The 18203-nt window shown below is 40.5% G+C and overlaps 1 protein-coding gene across 4 annotated transcripts in view; it reads left to right on the top strand.

Annotated features, from left to right (window-relative positions):
• The window catches only part of LOC117372216 (membrane-associated guanylate kinase, WW and PDZ domain-containing protein 2-like), a 98842-nt gene extending 80652 nt beyond the window's left edge, over positions 1 to 18190 (top strand). For 2 of the 4 annotated variants that reach the window (XM_055222632.1, XM_055222630.1), the window contains exons 12-22: positions 5569 to 5600; positions 6371 to 6563; positions 6636 to 6727; positions 8332 to 8524; positions 9034 to 9267; positions 9468 to 9653; positions 10110 to 10386; positions 11773 to 11989; positions 12460 to 12603; positions 13845 to 13983; positions 14693 to 18190. In XM_055222632.1, the coding sequence (XP_055078607.1) occupies positions 5569 to 5600; positions 6371 to 6563; positions 6636 to 6727; positions 8332 to 8524; positions 9034 to 9267; positions 9468 to 9653; positions 10110 to 10386; positions 11773 to 11989; positions 12460 to 12603; positions 13845 to 13983; positions 14693 to 15318 (2333 nt within the window). In that variant the 3' untranslated portion in view covers positions 15319 to 18190. Of the gene's footprint in view, positions 1 to 5568; positions 5601 to 6370; positions 6564 to 6635; positions 6728 to 8331; positions 8525 to 9033; positions 9268 to 9467; positions 9666 to 10109; positions 10387 to 11772; positions 11990 to 12459; positions 12604 to 13844; positions 13984 to 14692 lie in introns of all 4 variants that reach the window. The other 2 variants (XM_055222631.1, XM_033967981.2) reach the window with 1 other exon arrangement.
• Positions 18191 to 18203: the final 13 nt, after the last annotated feature.

Below are 18203 nucleotides of genomic sequence, written 5' to 3'. Positions count from 1 at the left end.
AACGACTGCAATTATTCAAGTAACATATTTTTTTCTGCAAACAGCCAATTATCCTGTTATTATGCAAAGAAATCTGCTAACTCTGTATTTTAGAAATTCCACATGTTTTGAAATGTATAGGAGTCCATATTTTAGTCTTTGCCAAAATCGTGCTGAATACTGAACATTCTAGGAAAAACAATAACATCTGCATGGAGTCAGTAGCATACCCTCCTCCAGAAAAGTTACATACTGCATCTTTTAACAAATTAATTAACAGTATTGTCACATTAGTGGAAGACATCTAATCTGTAAGTGCAGGTTTATTAAATCAAAGTTGTTAAGGTGCTGATTTTATGCCATTCATGTCCACAGTACTGGCCCTTTATAGACTTGTATTGATAAAGTCGTTTCTTTGGTCTAGGCAGATTGATTGTACTCTGTAAGCCTGTTCAGTGAATCACTCCTGATTACACTAAGGACAGTAAATTCCACCGGGTCCCTGCACAAGGCTACATGTTTTACAGCTAATTTACTGTTAATTGTTTTTAAGTCTCTGAGCAGGGGCCTATGTGCTGCTCTGGATTTTGTGTTTAGTATTGAGAATCTAAAGGGCCATGCAGGACCAGTATGTGCCCCCTGGTGGTTAGCTTATGCAATAACAAAGCTATTACATTGTGCAGATGCATACTACATAACTTTGGTCTTACCCTAGTTATTAGAATCAAACAATTGTATGAGAATAAACTGTGCAGAAACATTTTCAGATGTTTTAGAAGATTCCATTGTTTCTATTCCTTTATCTTTTGACATTCAAATCCTATGAGGTAGGATGTTTTATCTATAGCTCAGAACTATTGTGAATAATGTCTCTAACTTGCATAACTCAGTTCATCCCAAAAGTAACTTACTCTCCTTTCTCAGTCCCCATTTCTTCAGTTTTATTGTGGGTTTTCAGTTTTTAAAATATATATCTTCTAGTTGGTGGCCCTTTACTAGAAAATGAGCATTTGAGTTTCCATGCAATGCCTAAATGATGATACTCAGACCAGTGTCTCTGCAGTTCTTGTCACTATGATTTATTTGCGCAGTAACTGATGAGCTTTAATTTAGTTTGGTGACAAGATCAAACAGAGCAATATCACAGCTGCCTTCAGCATTTAGCCTACACTGGTGAAATATAGGATAATCATCATGCAGTGTTATTAAGAAGAATTAGCATAAGCAAATTAACTAGTTTTGTCTGTTATTCAAAATGGTTCTCTTTCTCTCGACCATTAACATAAGTTTAAAAATCTATGTGTCTTCCCCCAACCATACTATTATTATTATTATGATTATTATTATTAGTTTAAATGGGTGCTATGTAATTTTTCGCTATTTGTGGACTCGATGGATGGAATGTTCCACTATTAAACCTATCTACCTCCACAGAGATGAGCAGGAGACGCCAACAGGCTATGATAAAGGTCAGATCTGTGAAGATGTTATTCCACTTATTGTAAAAATGCATATTTTAAGGTGTTTTTTTGTAATAAAAAGTGTAATCAATGTGTAATGCCACATGGTGGAACATTCCTGGTAAAGGAATGTCATCTTCATGGAGACAAGCAGGTGGCAGAATTGCAAAATTCCATAGTATACATTTTTTTTGAACTGATATTTATCTTGAATAACATTTTGATTACTTTAATTCTACTGCTCCATTTTGGCGTTGTAACACTGAAGTGTCCCCATTATGAGACATATATATCTTATCTTATGTAAGACGACATAAACTGCTTATAGTTTTGCTTTATGACTTTTAGGCTTTGAATTTAGCATCCACCCTCCTCAACCACAAGTCATTTCTTCTTCAAACTCCATTCCACTTTCTCTCAAACTAGTCAGGCTACAGACGTGTGGGTCTGTAGCCTGACACTCCGCCCACATCGCTTCTCTCCACAGGGTCAACCAGGGGACAAAGCATCTCTTCTAACTCACTCATATGAAACAAATGTCAACCTGTTCTGTTTACCTTTCCGTAGCTGAGAATTTCATGCAGATGTCTACATTTGTGTGGTTGTTTGTAGCGTGGGCCCAGTTCCAGATAGATTTCCCTGAGTTTGACACTGAGCCAACCGCAAACAGGGAGTGTTTTGCACCCACCAATAAGGACACATGGTGATGGCAGGGTGTGTGTGAGCAGCCATTCAGGTGGAGTTCTGAGAGGCGTCCAGGTCGCAGCAGGCGAGTCTGTCGAAGCCGTCTGCCAAACTGCCTGACCACACTGCCTTGTGAGAGAGAGAGAAAGAGGGGTAAATAAAGAGAAGGAGAGAGATAGAGAGAGAGAAGAGGAGAGGGTGAGAGATAAGGAGGGAAAAAAGGAGAGAGGTGTTGTAAAACAAGGGGGGGGGGGGGGTAAATAAAGAGAGGTAGAGAGGGACAGATAGGAAGGGAAAAAGGAGAGAGAGTGGAGGAGAAGGACCTAGAGAGAGGGGAAAAGGGGGAGAGAATGAGAGGCAGAAGACAGGAGAGAGACAGAAGCAAGTTGAAGAAGAGATAGAATGAGAAAGAGAGAGAGAGAGAGAGAGGATACATACCCTCCGACCCCTTACCCCTCATCAGCATGCACAGGAGCATCCTGTGTGTATGAATAGGCATAGTATTAGCATTTAAATGACACTTAAAAGTGTGTGTGAGTATGGCACCTCTTCTAATGGGAGTGGACAATTGGTCTGTAGCTAACGCCATGTTTCCTTCGCTTGGTCCTCATGAGAAGCTTCCCTGGAATCAGTTATTAGGGTTCCTTAAGGGCTTTCCTATTCTCTGCTGAACACACGCATTAGTGACAGCCTCCCACGGCGGCTCCCTCTGCTGCCACACTGCGGAATCACGTCAGCACCACGGACAGCTCTGGGGAACACAGAAGGCTATACCAGTGACTCTGTTCTTCCTTCTGTACTCAGCTATAGCTTAAAGTGTACATCATTTTATATCCATTTGAACAGTATTAAACCCATAATTCGCTTCTTCAAAGTTTATGTTCATTTGTTAATTTCAACAATAAGTGAACACTCTTATGCAATACACAAAGAAATAGAAATATTGACAGCTGTTTAAAGTAGCCCAAAGTTTGGACTTTCTTTGGACTTTAGTTAAGAGTTGAGAGGTGGAAACCATTTGTTTGTGTGTTTTTAAGCTGAGGTTTATAAAAATAATCAAATCCTTTGCCATTTTTTGAATCTCTAAAATCCAACATTTAAGGTGCTGAATAATTTATATTTACTTATATTTTGAATAGATGTAAGGACGATTTTTCAAAGTACAGAACAACAATATGGTCCAACAATCTGATCATGTGACTTCACAACATTCTTGGCTCCCTATAATTTAAAGAGGTTTTAATAGAGCTGGACGTGTGTTGCTGTCCAGCGCTTTTGACCTGCTTTATGGTTAATATATGGTTTACCATATGGTTTACTGGGCATATCCACATGAAATAAAAACTAACACAGTATAAATATTTAGATTATTTTCTCACAGTAACTTCAGAAACTGGTGCCAAATTCGGCTCCAAATATGAGATGTTTGTCAGCTAAAATAACTTTAAGCCACAAGATTAATATGGCAAGTTTGTAGAGCCAATCCATAATACACATCGCTAAGATCCCATTTGTGTTTGCATGTTTGGAGATTTGTACAGTACATCTCCAATAGAGTTACATAAGGCCCTGCCTTTAATCTAAAATTATGACTTCACTAATATCTGACATCAAATCTTTTCAACCATATTATTCTTTCCCACTCAAACAAACTAGAGACACAATTCTTATCAAATCAAGTCCTTTTTCACATTGTCATATTACTATTTTCCTTTCTTTTCCATAAACAGCATGTCTTTTTCCAAGAAAATCTCATATATCCATATCAGGGCCCTCTCTTAAGATGTCTTTGCCCATATCAACAGTGCCTGCGGGATAGCACTTCACTTAGCATGTTTTGTGCTCGCTTTTCACATGTGTAAAAAATCTGCCTGCATAGTTCTCCTCCTTATCCTAATGTGTGTATTTAGGCCTGGGAAACATAACAACTGTGTATGTCTTTGATTCTCTACATCAGGGAGATGGGTTGATGAGATTGTTTTTGCAATGTGGCATGCACTCTGCTTCTAACATGTAGATAGAAAATGACTTGGTGAGGAAAGCGAAGAGCGTGAGGGGTGCAAGATTTGGGGGGGGGGGGGGGGGGGGGTAAATTTGCTCCCAGCTAATGATGTAATTATACTGAAAACAAATGCAACAAGCGTTTAACACAAACAAAGTCAAAAGTGAGGGTGGTTTAAAGCATCACACTGGGAGTTTTTTACATAATCAGGAATGAAGATGTTAGTTCTTGAGATGTTTTTTTGTTTTGTTTCCATAGTTACGTAAGCATTAGAGGGAATGTTGTATGTGTTGGATTGGAGATTTAGTTAACCAGTACTGTTTTATAGAGATTGGAGGTAGTTTATTATGTTAATATGCCTTTTTGTGCTGGAGGTGAATATGTAAAGTAGGACTTAGAGCAGTGGCGTTGAATGAATGATCAGGTTCAACATTTAAGTTTTGATATTTATTTATTTTAAAAAAAATCTTACATGGAAAACACAGTATAAAAAGAGTATTTATCATCTTAAAATCTCTATTGTTTTAACATTAGGTTAACTGAAAATTTTGTGATCTGTGATGGCACTTTCCTGAACTCTATACTTGCTCCTGTGGCATCATCACCCTAAGGAAAGTGAATACATCTAATTGCATTATGAAAAAAAAATGTATAAGAACACACTGCCCTAGTCCATTTCTTACAACAGAATTAACATAGGTGGGTGGAGTTTCATGCATAAGGACACAATGACAGTATTCGCTAGTCAGCAATGTGATAAAGTTACCAACATTTAGGTTTTATAAGATGAAGATATTTTATTACTTGAGCCACTGCCACCTTAGAGGTCTTATATTACACAAAATTTACTCTTGTGAGATTTAAGCCATGTTACAGTGTTGTTACCTCATCAAAAACATACCTGGAGTTGTATTTTGTTTCATTCACACTTATTTGAGTAACCCTTTATTATTAGTCTGTCTACTTCTCCAAAGCTCAAATTGCTTTCTTCTATCTTATGATGTCATGAAGCAGTAGTTTTCAAATTAACAGCTCCTTTTACCTTTAGTTCAGTAGAGATTGGCATTTCCAGGGCTGAATTATCCAAATGATTCTAGTAAAGGTGTATGGAGCTTAAAAACACAGTGGAGCACTTCCTATAGTGTTTTCTGTTTGTGTAATATGGGTCTTTTAACTAAACTTGGACAAAATCAGGACTAAACCAGGACTAAATTCAAATCATGGTCAAATCCCTAAAATAAGATCTGCCCTATCGATAATAAAACTTGATTAAATTAGCTATTTAATTTTTCATTTGAACTCTGAGTAACCTAAAAATACTGGATCTCCAACATTAATTTCCAACAAGTGTATTTTGCTGAGCTGTCTCGTTGCAGATATAAAGCATGTGGTCTTATAAATATTGCTGTCTGACTCTGACTGCTCTTTTCTCTCCCCCCTCAGGCCACATCTCTCCGTGGAAGGCGTCCAAACAGGTGAGTGATCCTCTGTCTTGTTGTGTGCCGCTTTGAAAGAGCGCAGAGATATTGTTTTGATTGTCTCATCTGCGTCTGAGCATTTGACCGGTGCTTTATTGGCAAATTAGGTTGACCGGTTCACATCATTCACTCTGTAGACTCTTCTATGTAGGTTTTATTAAATTATTTTTATTTGCTATGTAGAGAGGTATATTAGTCATGGAGAAGTACAAAGCAGTGGTTCAAGAAATCACTCAAGTATGATTAAAAAAGTATTTGGAAGATTAAAAAGGTATTTGGGGAAGCTACTACTCAAGTAAGAGTAACTATTAAAGTAACTGCCTGGACATAACCTCTGATTTATTAATTGAAGTATTTTCAAAGGATAGACCACAAAAAGTGATGCAAGAAATACAAATGTTCAAATAATTTAATATTGTCAACATAAAGCTTTTGTCACTCATACACTAACCAAAACTTGGAAGTAAAGGTATGGTGTCTGAAAACTACTGCAAATATAATCTATGATGCTAAACAGGAGTAGCTAGCTGCAGGTACTCATAAAATATTGTGGCGTGTATGCATGTTTGAAGGTTGATGAGCACCCAAGGGACGCGCCCACCCATACACAGGGAGAGCTTCCAGTAATAGAACACATATCTGTGCCTCAAGATCCAATATAGGCTGCATATTCTTTATGGCAGGAGATAATTAGAATGCATTTTTACTACAAATTTTAGTCTTTTCATATTCTTTCAACAATAACTTTTGCTGTGCCTTTGATGTAGTTACCAGACCAGTGGGACCAGCATGGAAGCCCTCAGACCAACCTCTCCGGTCCGGTGCTACCCCCAGGCACACCCTTCCCGAACCAGCCCCAACACCGGACCTCAGTGCCGGACTCCACTGAGGGCTTTGACCTCAACAAACCCGACCCCTACGACCTGTACGAGAAGTCCCGGGCCCTTTACGAGAGCAGACGTGAGCACTGAAATCTACCTAAACACATGCTTTACAGTAATGTTTTGTAATATTAGCTTGTGTTTGTGCCAGGTCCTGAGTACGAGGAAGTGGAAGTGCACCTCCTGAGGGAAAAGACTGGATTTGGGTTCCGGATCCTGGGGGGAGACGAGGCGGTGCAGGCTGTGAGTCCGGACGCCCGTGACAAGGCTCGTATGGGACGGGCTGGTTCACACACTCTTAACCTCATACATCGGCATCATCATTAACATTATTAATAATTTTAATGTAAACTTATCCGTGGTGCTCAAGATCATTTAGATATTTGCATTCAACAGAAGTTTATCCAAGCCACTATGCCTTTTATTCAGGTCAGGAACTTAAAAGTTCGAGTACTTTTTCACTAAAAAACAGTTAACATCATTTAATTTTGAGATATTACTAAAATACTTGCCTAGCTCTGTGTAAGTTTTTTTTAATTATTTCAGTGAAGTTTATAATTTTACTTTTTGGGTGGAGACGGGCAGCAGATGTGACGTGTATAGAGGCAATTCCAGTTCTGTTAACGAATGCCAAAACTTGATTAAAGTACACAATAGTTATGATTACATAAATAAAAATAGATGACAACGCCTTTATTTTGTTTGCCTGGGATCCAGAATACAGACTTCTTCAGTACTTTATGAAGATATGAATCTGGTCATAGGTGAATCTCCCCAAATTCAGATGGACATGATTGATAGGTGGATTAGCCTATCAGGGACACACATGGTCCGTCCATATTGGAAAAAATAAAGGAAAAACATATCACAGGGGGCTGAAAAACATCACAGATTTCTGTAGAAACAATGAGCGAACCACTAAACTCTGTTAATCTGAAGTGAGATAAATTAGATTTTATTTGTAAATTATGGGTGACCAATGAGCTCCTTTGTTTTTGTTTTAAATCCATCATTTGAAAAAAAACAACAAATCGGATTGCATGATCACATTGCACGAAACATCAATCTGTATAAAAAATACAAGCAAATTGCCTGGCAAATCCAAATCTTTCTGGATTTGCCAGGCAATTTCCCAATTTCCCTACATTTTGAATGGAGTTTTTCGTGTTGATGACATAAATAGAGGAATTGTTTGAGAACTCAGCACTACTTCCTGTGTTTTTGCACTTTTCCTTTTGTACAGTCCTCCTTTTTTACACAAACTGACACTTAACTATGATAAATATTTACCAGGTACTATCCCACCAAACCAGTCATATTTAGAAAAACATGAAACTCTGTCATATGCACTTTAAAGCTTGGGATTTCCACACTGCAGAAGGAATGAGGAGGTGAGGTGAGGAGCCAGTACTTCCTGGTTGATGGAAAATAAAAATACTTCATTATTAGCTGCAGATAGCATGCAGCAATCTCATTTTGTCACACAGTGCAGATTTTACAATGTACTTTTTGGGGAAAAACACAAAATAAACTAATTTACAAAAAAGTCAGGCACCCCAACTTCAATATAAGGTCTGCCTCATAAAAAAAGATATAGATATATATATATAGAGAGAGAGCCGTTTTGGAGGTTTTGCAGTAAAAAGTTGTTTACTGTTTATGGTATTTTGAGCCAATTCACCCCAGGGCCATAGTTTGGACATACCTGCATTAGATCCTCACACACACACAGATATAACCAATATCTTTTTTATCCCTACACTACTGTAATTACAATAACTCCTCTGTGCTGCTACTTCTTCCTCTTCTCCTTCATCTGTGTTGCTAATATTGATTGTCTCAAACAGATTGTTATTGGTGCCATAATAGAGAACACTCCGGCAGAGCGTGATGGACGACTGCGGCCCGGCGACGAGCTCATTTCGGTGGATAAGAACGTGGTTGCTGGGAAACCACACAAATATGTAATAGACCTGATGCATGCAGCTGCTCGCAATGGCCAAGTCAGCCTGACAGTCAGGAGAAGGGTGCACATGCCTGGTGAGGACTGCTTTGGTTTGCTCACATTAAAAAGACAATGTAATACGTTGCATCACTGACAGCAAGTTAAAAAAAATCCCTCTTTGTACTTAAGTTTAATGTTCCTCTCAACATCTGACTCTATCCTGACTTTCAAACATGGACCTGTATGTCCTCTATTGACTCTTGGAGTATAAATATAATGAATGTGTAGAGGTAGACAGTTGCATAGGAGTTCCTCAGCAGAATGCAAAGAAAGGAAAAGTTTGCCTTTGACGGGGAATCCCTTTGGGATGTAGTGGAGTGCAGTGTTGTGTGTAATAAATGCTGCAAAACTGGCAACTCTCCAAAGAGGAGGTTTGAGGATGTCTTTGGCTGAAAACAGATTGTGTAAAATCATGACTCCCAGGGTGGTGTAGAAGGGAGGCAGATGTGCTTTTTGGTTCCAGGTGAAGCATACCATGTCATCTGTATCATGTGACCTGTGTCATGTGACCTGTATCATGTGACCTGTGCCTGATTGTCCACAGGTGAGCCCTGTCCGGTGAACGGCCGCAGTCCTGGCTCTGTCTCTACTCAGCACAGCTCTCCTCGCAGTGATGCCCACGCCGCTGCTCATGGTGTAGGCATCCCCACGGTCACTCCTGCCCCCGAGGGAGCAGCCCTGCAGACCAGTGATGTGGTCATCCACCGCAAAGAGAACGAAGGCTTTGGCTTTGTCATCATCAGCTCCCTGAATAGACCTGAGAACACTGCAGTCATCAGTGAGTCTGCCCCCACACACCATGCTGAGAGTGACACATGTTCAAATCAGAGAACACATACTTCATATCTGTTCATCATAAAATCCAACTCATTTTTTAATTTACTATTTATTATTACCATAGTGTACCTCTTTCAGCCCACTTTGACACACACGTAGAGGACAGTAGACAGCAATGTGACTTTCCCTGTCCTGTTTTAGCTGTGCCTCACAAAATCGGCCGTATCATCGAGGGCAGCCCTGCAGACCGCTGTGGGAAGCTGAAAGTGGGAGACCGGATCCTGGCGGTGAATGGACAGTCCATCATCAGCATGCCCCACGCAGACATCGTCAAACTCATCAAGGACGCAGGCCTCACTGTTACTCTGCACATTATCCCAGAGGAGGGTAAGAGCGCCGGTCAGTTTAAACTTATTCTTCTCTATACATAATGCTTCTTAATTTTAGTGGGTTAGTCTGTGGGTCAGAATGTCTCCAGTGTCTGTGTACACTGATGTATGAATGAAGGCACAGCCACTTGATATACACCTTTTTGTTTTGTGGGGGATAAAAATTGGTACTCATAAATTAAATCCTTCAATATAAGATCAACAACAGGGTTCAAAGATATGGGTCAGTTGTGGTTAAGATTAGGGTTTAGATTAAGGCTAGTCTTCACAAAACATGGAAACCTAATATAATGTGTGAGTATGTGTGTGAAGGATGGTTCCTTATTTCTTTGTCGTTTTGTTTCATTTTCTAGAGTAATTTTACATCATGACGATATATCACATTTTACTCAAATTTTCCAACTACCAACCAATGACCCTTCAAACGATTCTTATTTTGCCTTTTCACCTTCAGGTTCTCAGTCTGGCCCCAGCTCGGAGAAGCAGAGCCCTATGACCCAGAAACACAGCCCACAGACCCAGCCCACTAGTGTAGCCCAAATGAGCCAAGCGACGCTGCAGCCTGGTCAGCCACTGCCTGTGCCCAGTCAGATGCCCCCTCAGCCGGGACAGGTGGTTCAGAGTGTCCCTGTGTCTATCCCCATTGCCCCGGGGAGCCAGCCTGTGTCAGCCGGGAGCCAGCAGAGCCCAGTCACACAGCCCTCTGCCCAGCTCTACCTTCATGACGGCAGGTAAGCAACAGGACAGCCAAAACACAGGGATGAGGGATGGAGACAAAGTTAGATGGGTTTTGTTTTTTTCATTCTTTTGCAGTGTTTTAGTTCAAGTGGCACTCTGTAACTTTTCTAGTGGAGGCCACCTGTTTGTTTCCATAGAGGTGTTATCGCTTTGCTCTGAATGCTCCATAGTATAGTGGTATTTAACAAATATAACAAGCAGTTGCCACCAGGCCAAGTTACAGGCCAGGTCATGGCATGATGTGGAACATTACAAGCTAAGTAATCTCTATGGAGACAAGCAGATGACCCAAGTTATGTTATAAAGTGTATATAATATATTATACACATCATATATGATATTGCACAACTTTTTAGACTTCTACCCCTCTATCCCAGCTACCCTTCTGTTTAACTGATATCAGTGATATATAGGCCAAAGCCTTTGTTATATATATTATTATATCTAAAGAAATATTTTCAGCCTTCACTGTTTTAATTTTTATTACACAAAAAATACATTGACCAAAACTATGATGAAAAATATTAGTTCACAAAATTAACACTGGTATTTAGTTATTTAGTTTTTTTATATGCCAAAAATGGATTGTAGCCTGTTGAGTTTTCTCTTTATTATTATCACTTTATTTATTTATTTTTTATAAAATTGGAACTGGCAAAATATAGACTTTTATCAGAGAAACTAATAGAACTGCTACTAAAATTCCCAATGCCTTATGGACATTTTCTCTAGTATTCCTTTTTGATAACTTTCTCTCCATAAAAGACCGTCTCTGACACTCAGACAGTAGCTGCACTTTGTTGCATAACACCACTTAGCTCTGTCAGTCTCAGTGAATAATTTAGCCTAAGGTTGCTCCTGTATGAAGCACAGAAGTGATGGAGAGGTGGTGCATGTGGACCTTGCTATAAAGGCGCCAGAAAAGAGCACGCAGACAATCTGAAAGGAAAGAGTTTTTGTGAGCATATTTTGCATAGGATAATAAATCAAGATATTTGTACTTTTTTATCGCGAAACTAAAGTTTTAACTATTTACGCTAAATACACTTTCTTTTGATTGTAGTATAGCCAAATAAACAATGCAACATTAGCCAGTAGAAATCCCACTTCAGTTGTACTTTAGTATCAGCCTACACCATCCTACACTTTTCTACAGTACATTATTACAGTCTATGATAACAACATTTAACCCACTGATTTATAACAGCTTGTAATAATATGTAACATGAATACTTAAACCCTGACTATAACTATGAGTTTGTATAGAGCGTACTTAATAAGGTTCTAAGTCTCATTCAATTGAGTTTCTCTTTCTTTAGCATTTCCAAAACAAACATGTAGCGAGCAGTGCCCTATAATACTGTATTCTTCACTCCCAGGTCAGAGGTTAAGGCCAGGCAGGATGTGAAACCTGACTTCCGCCATGCGCCCTTCACTGATTACAGGCAGCCCCCAGTGGACTACCGCCACCCCCCGGTCACCGACTACCGCCAGCCCCCCACCCTGGACTACAGGCATCCCCCAGGCCTGCTGGACTTCAGAGGGCACCCTACAGCGGCGCAGTTCCCCCTGGGGATCCCCGCCGACTTCAGACAGGTACTAGGACTGTCCATCTACACGTAGAAATGACAATGTTAAAGAGGGGGTATTATACAAAATCGACTTTTTGGAGCGTTCTAACATGTTACAATGCTCCCTCATCATAAACATGCTGAAGAGGTTTTACATGTCATCCATGCATGTTAATGAGCACGGCACTATTCAAACCCTCCTTACAGTAGCAATATGATTCTGTGCAAAGGAGGAATGGGGACTCATCATCAGAAGCAAAAATTAAACTTTTAAAACATGTTAATAAGTTGTTTTCTGCAAATATAGTATTTTCAAAACAATAAAGGTAACACAGTTATCTAAATATGTTATGTGTTAAGCAATTAATACGCCATAGAATTGTAATACCCCCTCTTTAAGCTCCCGAACCTATAATGCATTGTGTATAATAATACGCACACACAGTTATACTTATTCTGTGCGACTGGACTAAATGCTGTGCTATGTGCCTCCAGGACTATGACTACTTCACAGTGGAGCTGGAGAAAAGCTCCAAAGGTTTTGGCTTCAGTATTCGAGGGGGCAGAGAGTACAAGATGGACCTCTTTGTGCTACGCCTGGCAGAAGATGGCCCTGCTATACGCAATGGCAGGATGAGGGTAAGAAGACAGGGAGTATACTACATATACTACCACAGTAAACATATTTATTTTTATAGCACCCGAATTAGGGGGACTTAGACTGTGAGACAAAACTTAAAGGGTACTTGAGACAAAACAGGTAAGCAACCACTGCTGTAGGTGAAAGTGGCATGCATATATTAGAAACTATCTGACCCAAACCATTTCATCAAACAAAAAAGTCCCAAGTGTTTGGGAGGGTTAGGTTAAGCAGTTTGGCAATTTGCAATTATTAAAAAGAAAATAAATGGAAATACTATGTTTTATGTGGCTATTTTTTAAGCTTTCAAAGCAGCATGCAGGGTTGATGCAGCCCGGCTTGTTTTAAGCCTTTGCAGATTGAAGAGTGCCTTTGTTTGTTCTTGCCAAACCCTTTTGAATTGTGGTCTTTCATTGTTGCAGATGTCAGACTTTTTTGTCCAATGTTCTGTTCCATTCAGTCTCTTATTTGTAGTGCATGCTGCTGAATTGAGGAAGGCATCTCCTCCATTTAGAACAAAATCTATAACTTCTTTTTACCTCAGATTTGGAGAGTTTAGTGCTTTGGTCTTTAATTCTACAGAAATACTCACAGTTCACCAGTCATCTGTGTTATTTTGTCTTTCTTTTTTACACCTAAACCGCCATGTTTTGATACAAACTTAATTAATCCACCTTTTATTCATGGCCATGAAAATATTAGAGACAGGATATGGTTCCAGACTGTACGTCTTTATGAAGTATTATAAAGGTGTGTAGTCTTGGCTGGCCAGGCAACTTCAACTGCCTCAAACAGTATACACTTTACCATTGTTGGTGTTGATATACCTACATGGTTTATACCCCATGTCAGTCCTGTACCCACATGCTATACATTTTCTATCTAATTTATTTTATTATTTTATTTTTAGTTTAGTTTAGTTTAGCAAAAACATGTTTTTGGACATTAATATAGTAATTTGTTTTTTCTGCAATACAATTTCCCCAGTGTTGGGCTACTGAACTTGTGCTAAATCAAAAACTGAGCCTTAGGAGTCATTGCGTGAACAACTCTCCAGTCCCAAGCCTCTGCCCACAGTCTGACACTGCTTAGGGACATGTCTTTTTCCCTGGCAATCTTGTGCTCTTGAAGACTACACGTCATGGCCTCTTAAGTCCCTGGGTAACATGTAGAACAGGACTTTTTCTTGGAGCAGGAGGGTAAGACAGATGAGGTAGTCTGATCAGTGTATGTTTTTCAGGTTGGAGATCAGATCATTGAGATAAACGGAGACAGTACACGGGACATGACCCACGCCCGGGCCATCGAGCTGATCAAGGCGGGGGGCCGGAGAGTGCGGCTGCTGCTGAAGAGGGGCACAGGCCAAGTGCCAGACTATGGTGGGTCTGGACTGCCTAATGGACATATTTAGTTTTACCTTATTAACGCTTGTGCCATTTAGATTTATAGTAACCACGATAGATTTGTACTACATACGTAGTATGTCGCTACTTACTAACAACTCTTTCTGTGCAATAATTCTGCTAATCTTTCTTGTCCATGTGTAATAGCCCTGCTGTTGTTTCTAATGACGCTGTAGGCCTTTACTTGTATTACTTCCCTCAGGATTGGTACCTTCCAACCTCTCCATGTGCATGAAAGGTGACACACTAAGCTCCCCATATTTCTTCCTAATGGGCCACTCTAAAGACACGGTTCGTGGATACTGCATGTCTTTACTTCTGGATTCAGCTCTTACATGTGCTGTCTGCATGAGTGTGTTGTGCATGCACAAGAGCAACTGTGGTTTAAGTGTTGGTCAAGGGTCAGATCAGACGTTTTAGTGTTGACACGATGCATGTCTGCACCAGTGCAGTGACAGATCAAAGAAGCTCTGAAGATGTGACACGTGTGTAAACATGTAGGTACATGTGTACCTATGTATAGTGCACATACCTGTGCACATGTACACATGTATCTACTAGTATGTGTGCTGCATACAGTATATGATGGCTCTGATGTTTGAATGCTCTTGTTTGACAGTTGTGGAGCATGTGCATGTCCCACAGCAACATGTCTCTGTCCCTCACACTGTGCTCTGTTCCACAGACTGTGGCGGCCCCTGGACTCCCCTTTCTACAGCCCACTCTGCCCTGCAGGAAGTGACCCTGGAACTGCACCCCACCCCCCTGCTCTCATCCCATACAGCCCCGGAGTCCCCTCCTCAGCTCTCTCTAGAGGCCACAGTGTACATGGCAGAGAAAGCTCCACAGCCTACAGAGCACAGCTCCAGCAGGGGGCCCTCAGGTGGCAGGTCCACCCAGCAGAAGAGTGTGATCAGGGGCCAGTGCGGAGAGGCAGAGGGGCCTCGGCTGCTGCCTGCTAAAGCCATCCTAGGCTCCAGTGACAGAAGGCAAAGGGACACTTGCTCCCCCTGCTGTGAGAGGAAGTCTCTGCACGCTCAGACCGGGAGCACCGTGTGGTCCTGGGACTCCTATGTGAGTGTGAATGGTGTGTCTGTGGGCAGTGCAGATGGGAGCCTCCAGGAGAGGCTGCTATCCAGAGCCAGTCTCAGAGAAGAAGAGCGTTCTGGGGCATACAGTGGGCCGTACTTTCCCCCCAAAGCTGTGGAAGAGCCTCCTGCTCGGAGCACTGCTGCCTCCCCCAGGCCCTGGGGTGTCCCAGACAAACTGCCCGGGACACTGCGCTCCTGGACGTCCACTGTCAGCAGGTAGAAAGGATCCAACTGGCTTGGACTGGTCATGCTGTGTGCTCCCTGCTCACTATGGGATGTTTCAGAGAAGCCTCTCTCATCTCTCCTGTTTCTCTCCATGTTTCTCTCATCTCCAATCTTTTTACAAGAGGATTATTACACCCACAACCTTAAGCAGAACTTTCACAGCTATAGTAACCTAGAGTATACAACCAAATGCAGACTATAGAAGCAAAGTTTATGTTCAGCAGAGCATTTGAAATGGACACATGTACACTTGTACCTTTAAAGGGGCGTCTTCACCAGGATCACGTTATTCAAACTCAAGATACAGATACAGATTTGTCTGAAGGCATTTCTTTGGGCTCATTTTCTCTGTGCAGCAAAGACACTGAACAAGTCATCTGAGAAAGAACCAGCGATACATCCAGAAATGTGACCAATGTGAGTCATAGGCGTATGCTAGCAGTGGGAATGTCATGCCTACCAATAAAACATATACTGTAAATGTAAAGTTGTGAAAATATGTACATTTGATAATATGGAGGCGTTGTTGTAGATAAAAAGAGGAGCAAACTCACCGGGACAGTATTTTAGGTCTATTACTGTCATGGCCTGGTCTATAACTACATATCAAAACTGTGCGAGTCACCAAACCCAGTGCATGAGTATACAGCACTATGTTAGACAGGGACCCGTGTCTTTAGCCCTAGCCTTTAGACAAGACGTCCTCTGTGGAGCGTTTTCATGTCCAACTCACTTTAATTCTGTCAATGGGACTGCCGGAGCGCTTAGTAAGACCCATGATGTTCTCTAAGTTACATATCACCTCGCAGTCATCGTGCAGAACTGTGCTGTATTCATTTTTGCTCAACAAACTTTGGTCTGCTCTGTGTTCCCATTTCTGCGTATGCCTTTTACTGTGCTAAGTGTACCAGACCACTGTGGGAGAGGGGCGTGGGAGTGGGGACAAAGAGGAGGACTGTGCTGGGGTGGGCCGGAGTGCCTTACTCAAACTAATGCAGTTCAGTTTTGCTTTGTTTTTGAACTGAAAGCAACTTCATGTGACAGTGCGCTGGGGCTCTGCAATAACTCCAATTTTAATTTTAATCAAGATTGAAATTCTCAACGACATACCTGGGTGTTTTTAATGACCTATAGCCGATCTTTTGTCAGTTAAAGCATGTGGTTAGCAGCAGAGTAAAAAATGTGTTAAATTGAAATGATTAAAGGTGCACTATGAACTTTTTCTGGTGGGGGGTCGGCTACCATGGCATGGAGATGTTATTGTGTTGCCTGCAATGTTCCGCAGTATGGCATTCAACATATCTATCCTGCATTTATTAAATTACAAATGTTTTTTTATTGTACAAAAATACTTTGAAACACATTGATTGGCTTGTCTCCATTGAGAAATATTATTTGAACACCATGCTGTGGAATATTTATAGACATCTCCATCATAAAAATTACATAGTGAACCGTTAAATGTCTTTATTCATTCAGGAAATGAATATTTTTTTTAAAAAATTGATTTGTTCTTAATAAGACAAAATCAGATTTAAAGGAACTGTATGCAAGATTTTGATTAAACACAGCCTACCAATGTCCCAGATACAAGGTAAACATGTTCTAATCAAATATAGCTTTTACTGATAAAAATTCTAATGCTGATTTATTCTTAGTTACAAAACCATTGGACATGATGGCCATCCTGCAATATAAGCTGCCCATATACTGGGAATGAGGAAAACTTGTATGTGTCCTTCAAATGCAGGTTAAGGCACTGGCGACCCAGGTTCAGTTGTGATTGTGGGAACATTTTTTAAAAATAAAAAAGAGCACAGGGTACACACAGCATTTTTAAAATCAAGATTAATCAAGATTAATCAAGATCAATCAATACAAGGGAAAAAAGTATTGATGAATTTTTTTGTCATATTCTCCAGCCCTACAGTGCACACACATTGGCAGACTGTGGAACCCTCTGCTTAGGCTCAAATCAAGCGATACATATACAGTACAAGTCAAGCAGTGACCTGATGCACTCTACACAGCTCTCAAAGACTGCCCTTTTTCCACATGTTAAAGGGGATTCAATGTAGCTTGTACAACTCCATTCTCTCTGAAGAAGTCAGTGAAGCAATTATCAAACCATATTCTGTGTTTTTTCCGAGCGCGTTCCACTCACACTGCTGCAAACGGCTCCATCTCCCGCAAATATAATTTCAGACCAAGCATAATTCATCCGAAAACACATTTTATCAGCTGAAGAGTTGAAGCATGCTGCTAAACTGAGCTATGCGTTTTCTATCTCCATCAGTAATCAGTCAAACATTTGCTTTATTCAAATAGAAAAATAGAGCTTTCAAGTATTCAAGGTTGAGATGTAAAAACAAAAACTGTGCTGTGACAATTCTGTAGCCAAACTTAATACACTGGGGGAGCAAAACTTGCATTGTATCAGAATTCACAGACTCGAATAGTGCAGTGCGGTGCGAAGGCTGTAGACATGTTTTATGGTACAATGTGGAGAAAGGTGAAACTCGTGTCATCTGTCTCTGTCCAGGCCACCCCCTTTGCCTGCCGTGAGTGATTTTGTAAACAGAAAAGAAAAAAATGGCTTTATTTGTTAAGAATGGAGCGTTCATAACCCTCCCATTGAGATCAAGTATAACTGTGTAGTGCTAATTGTGTACTATCCACCTTGTACAGCTGTATTCCTACAAATATGGTTTACTGTATCATTGATACTGTAGTTTCAAAGACGTGAACAACTATTTTTATGAAATGCGACAGTACTGATATATTACATTTTGCTAAAAAACAAAAAACTTGTTTACTGAAAGATATTCTGAAATACTGTCAATAAACTCTTGACATGGTGTAAAACACTCTTTGTAATAG

Source organism: Periophthalmus magnuspinnatus, chromosome 6 (genome assembly GCF_009829125.3).
Source record: "Periophthalmus magnuspinnatus isolate fPerMag1 chromosome 6, fPerMag1.2.pri, whole genome shotgun sequence".
Classification (NCBI taxonomy): Eukaryota; Metazoa; Chordata; class Actinopteri; order Gobiiformes; family Gobiidae; genus Periophthalmus; species Periophthalmus magnuspinnatus.
This window is presented reverse-complemented; position numbering and strand designations above follow the sequence as displayed.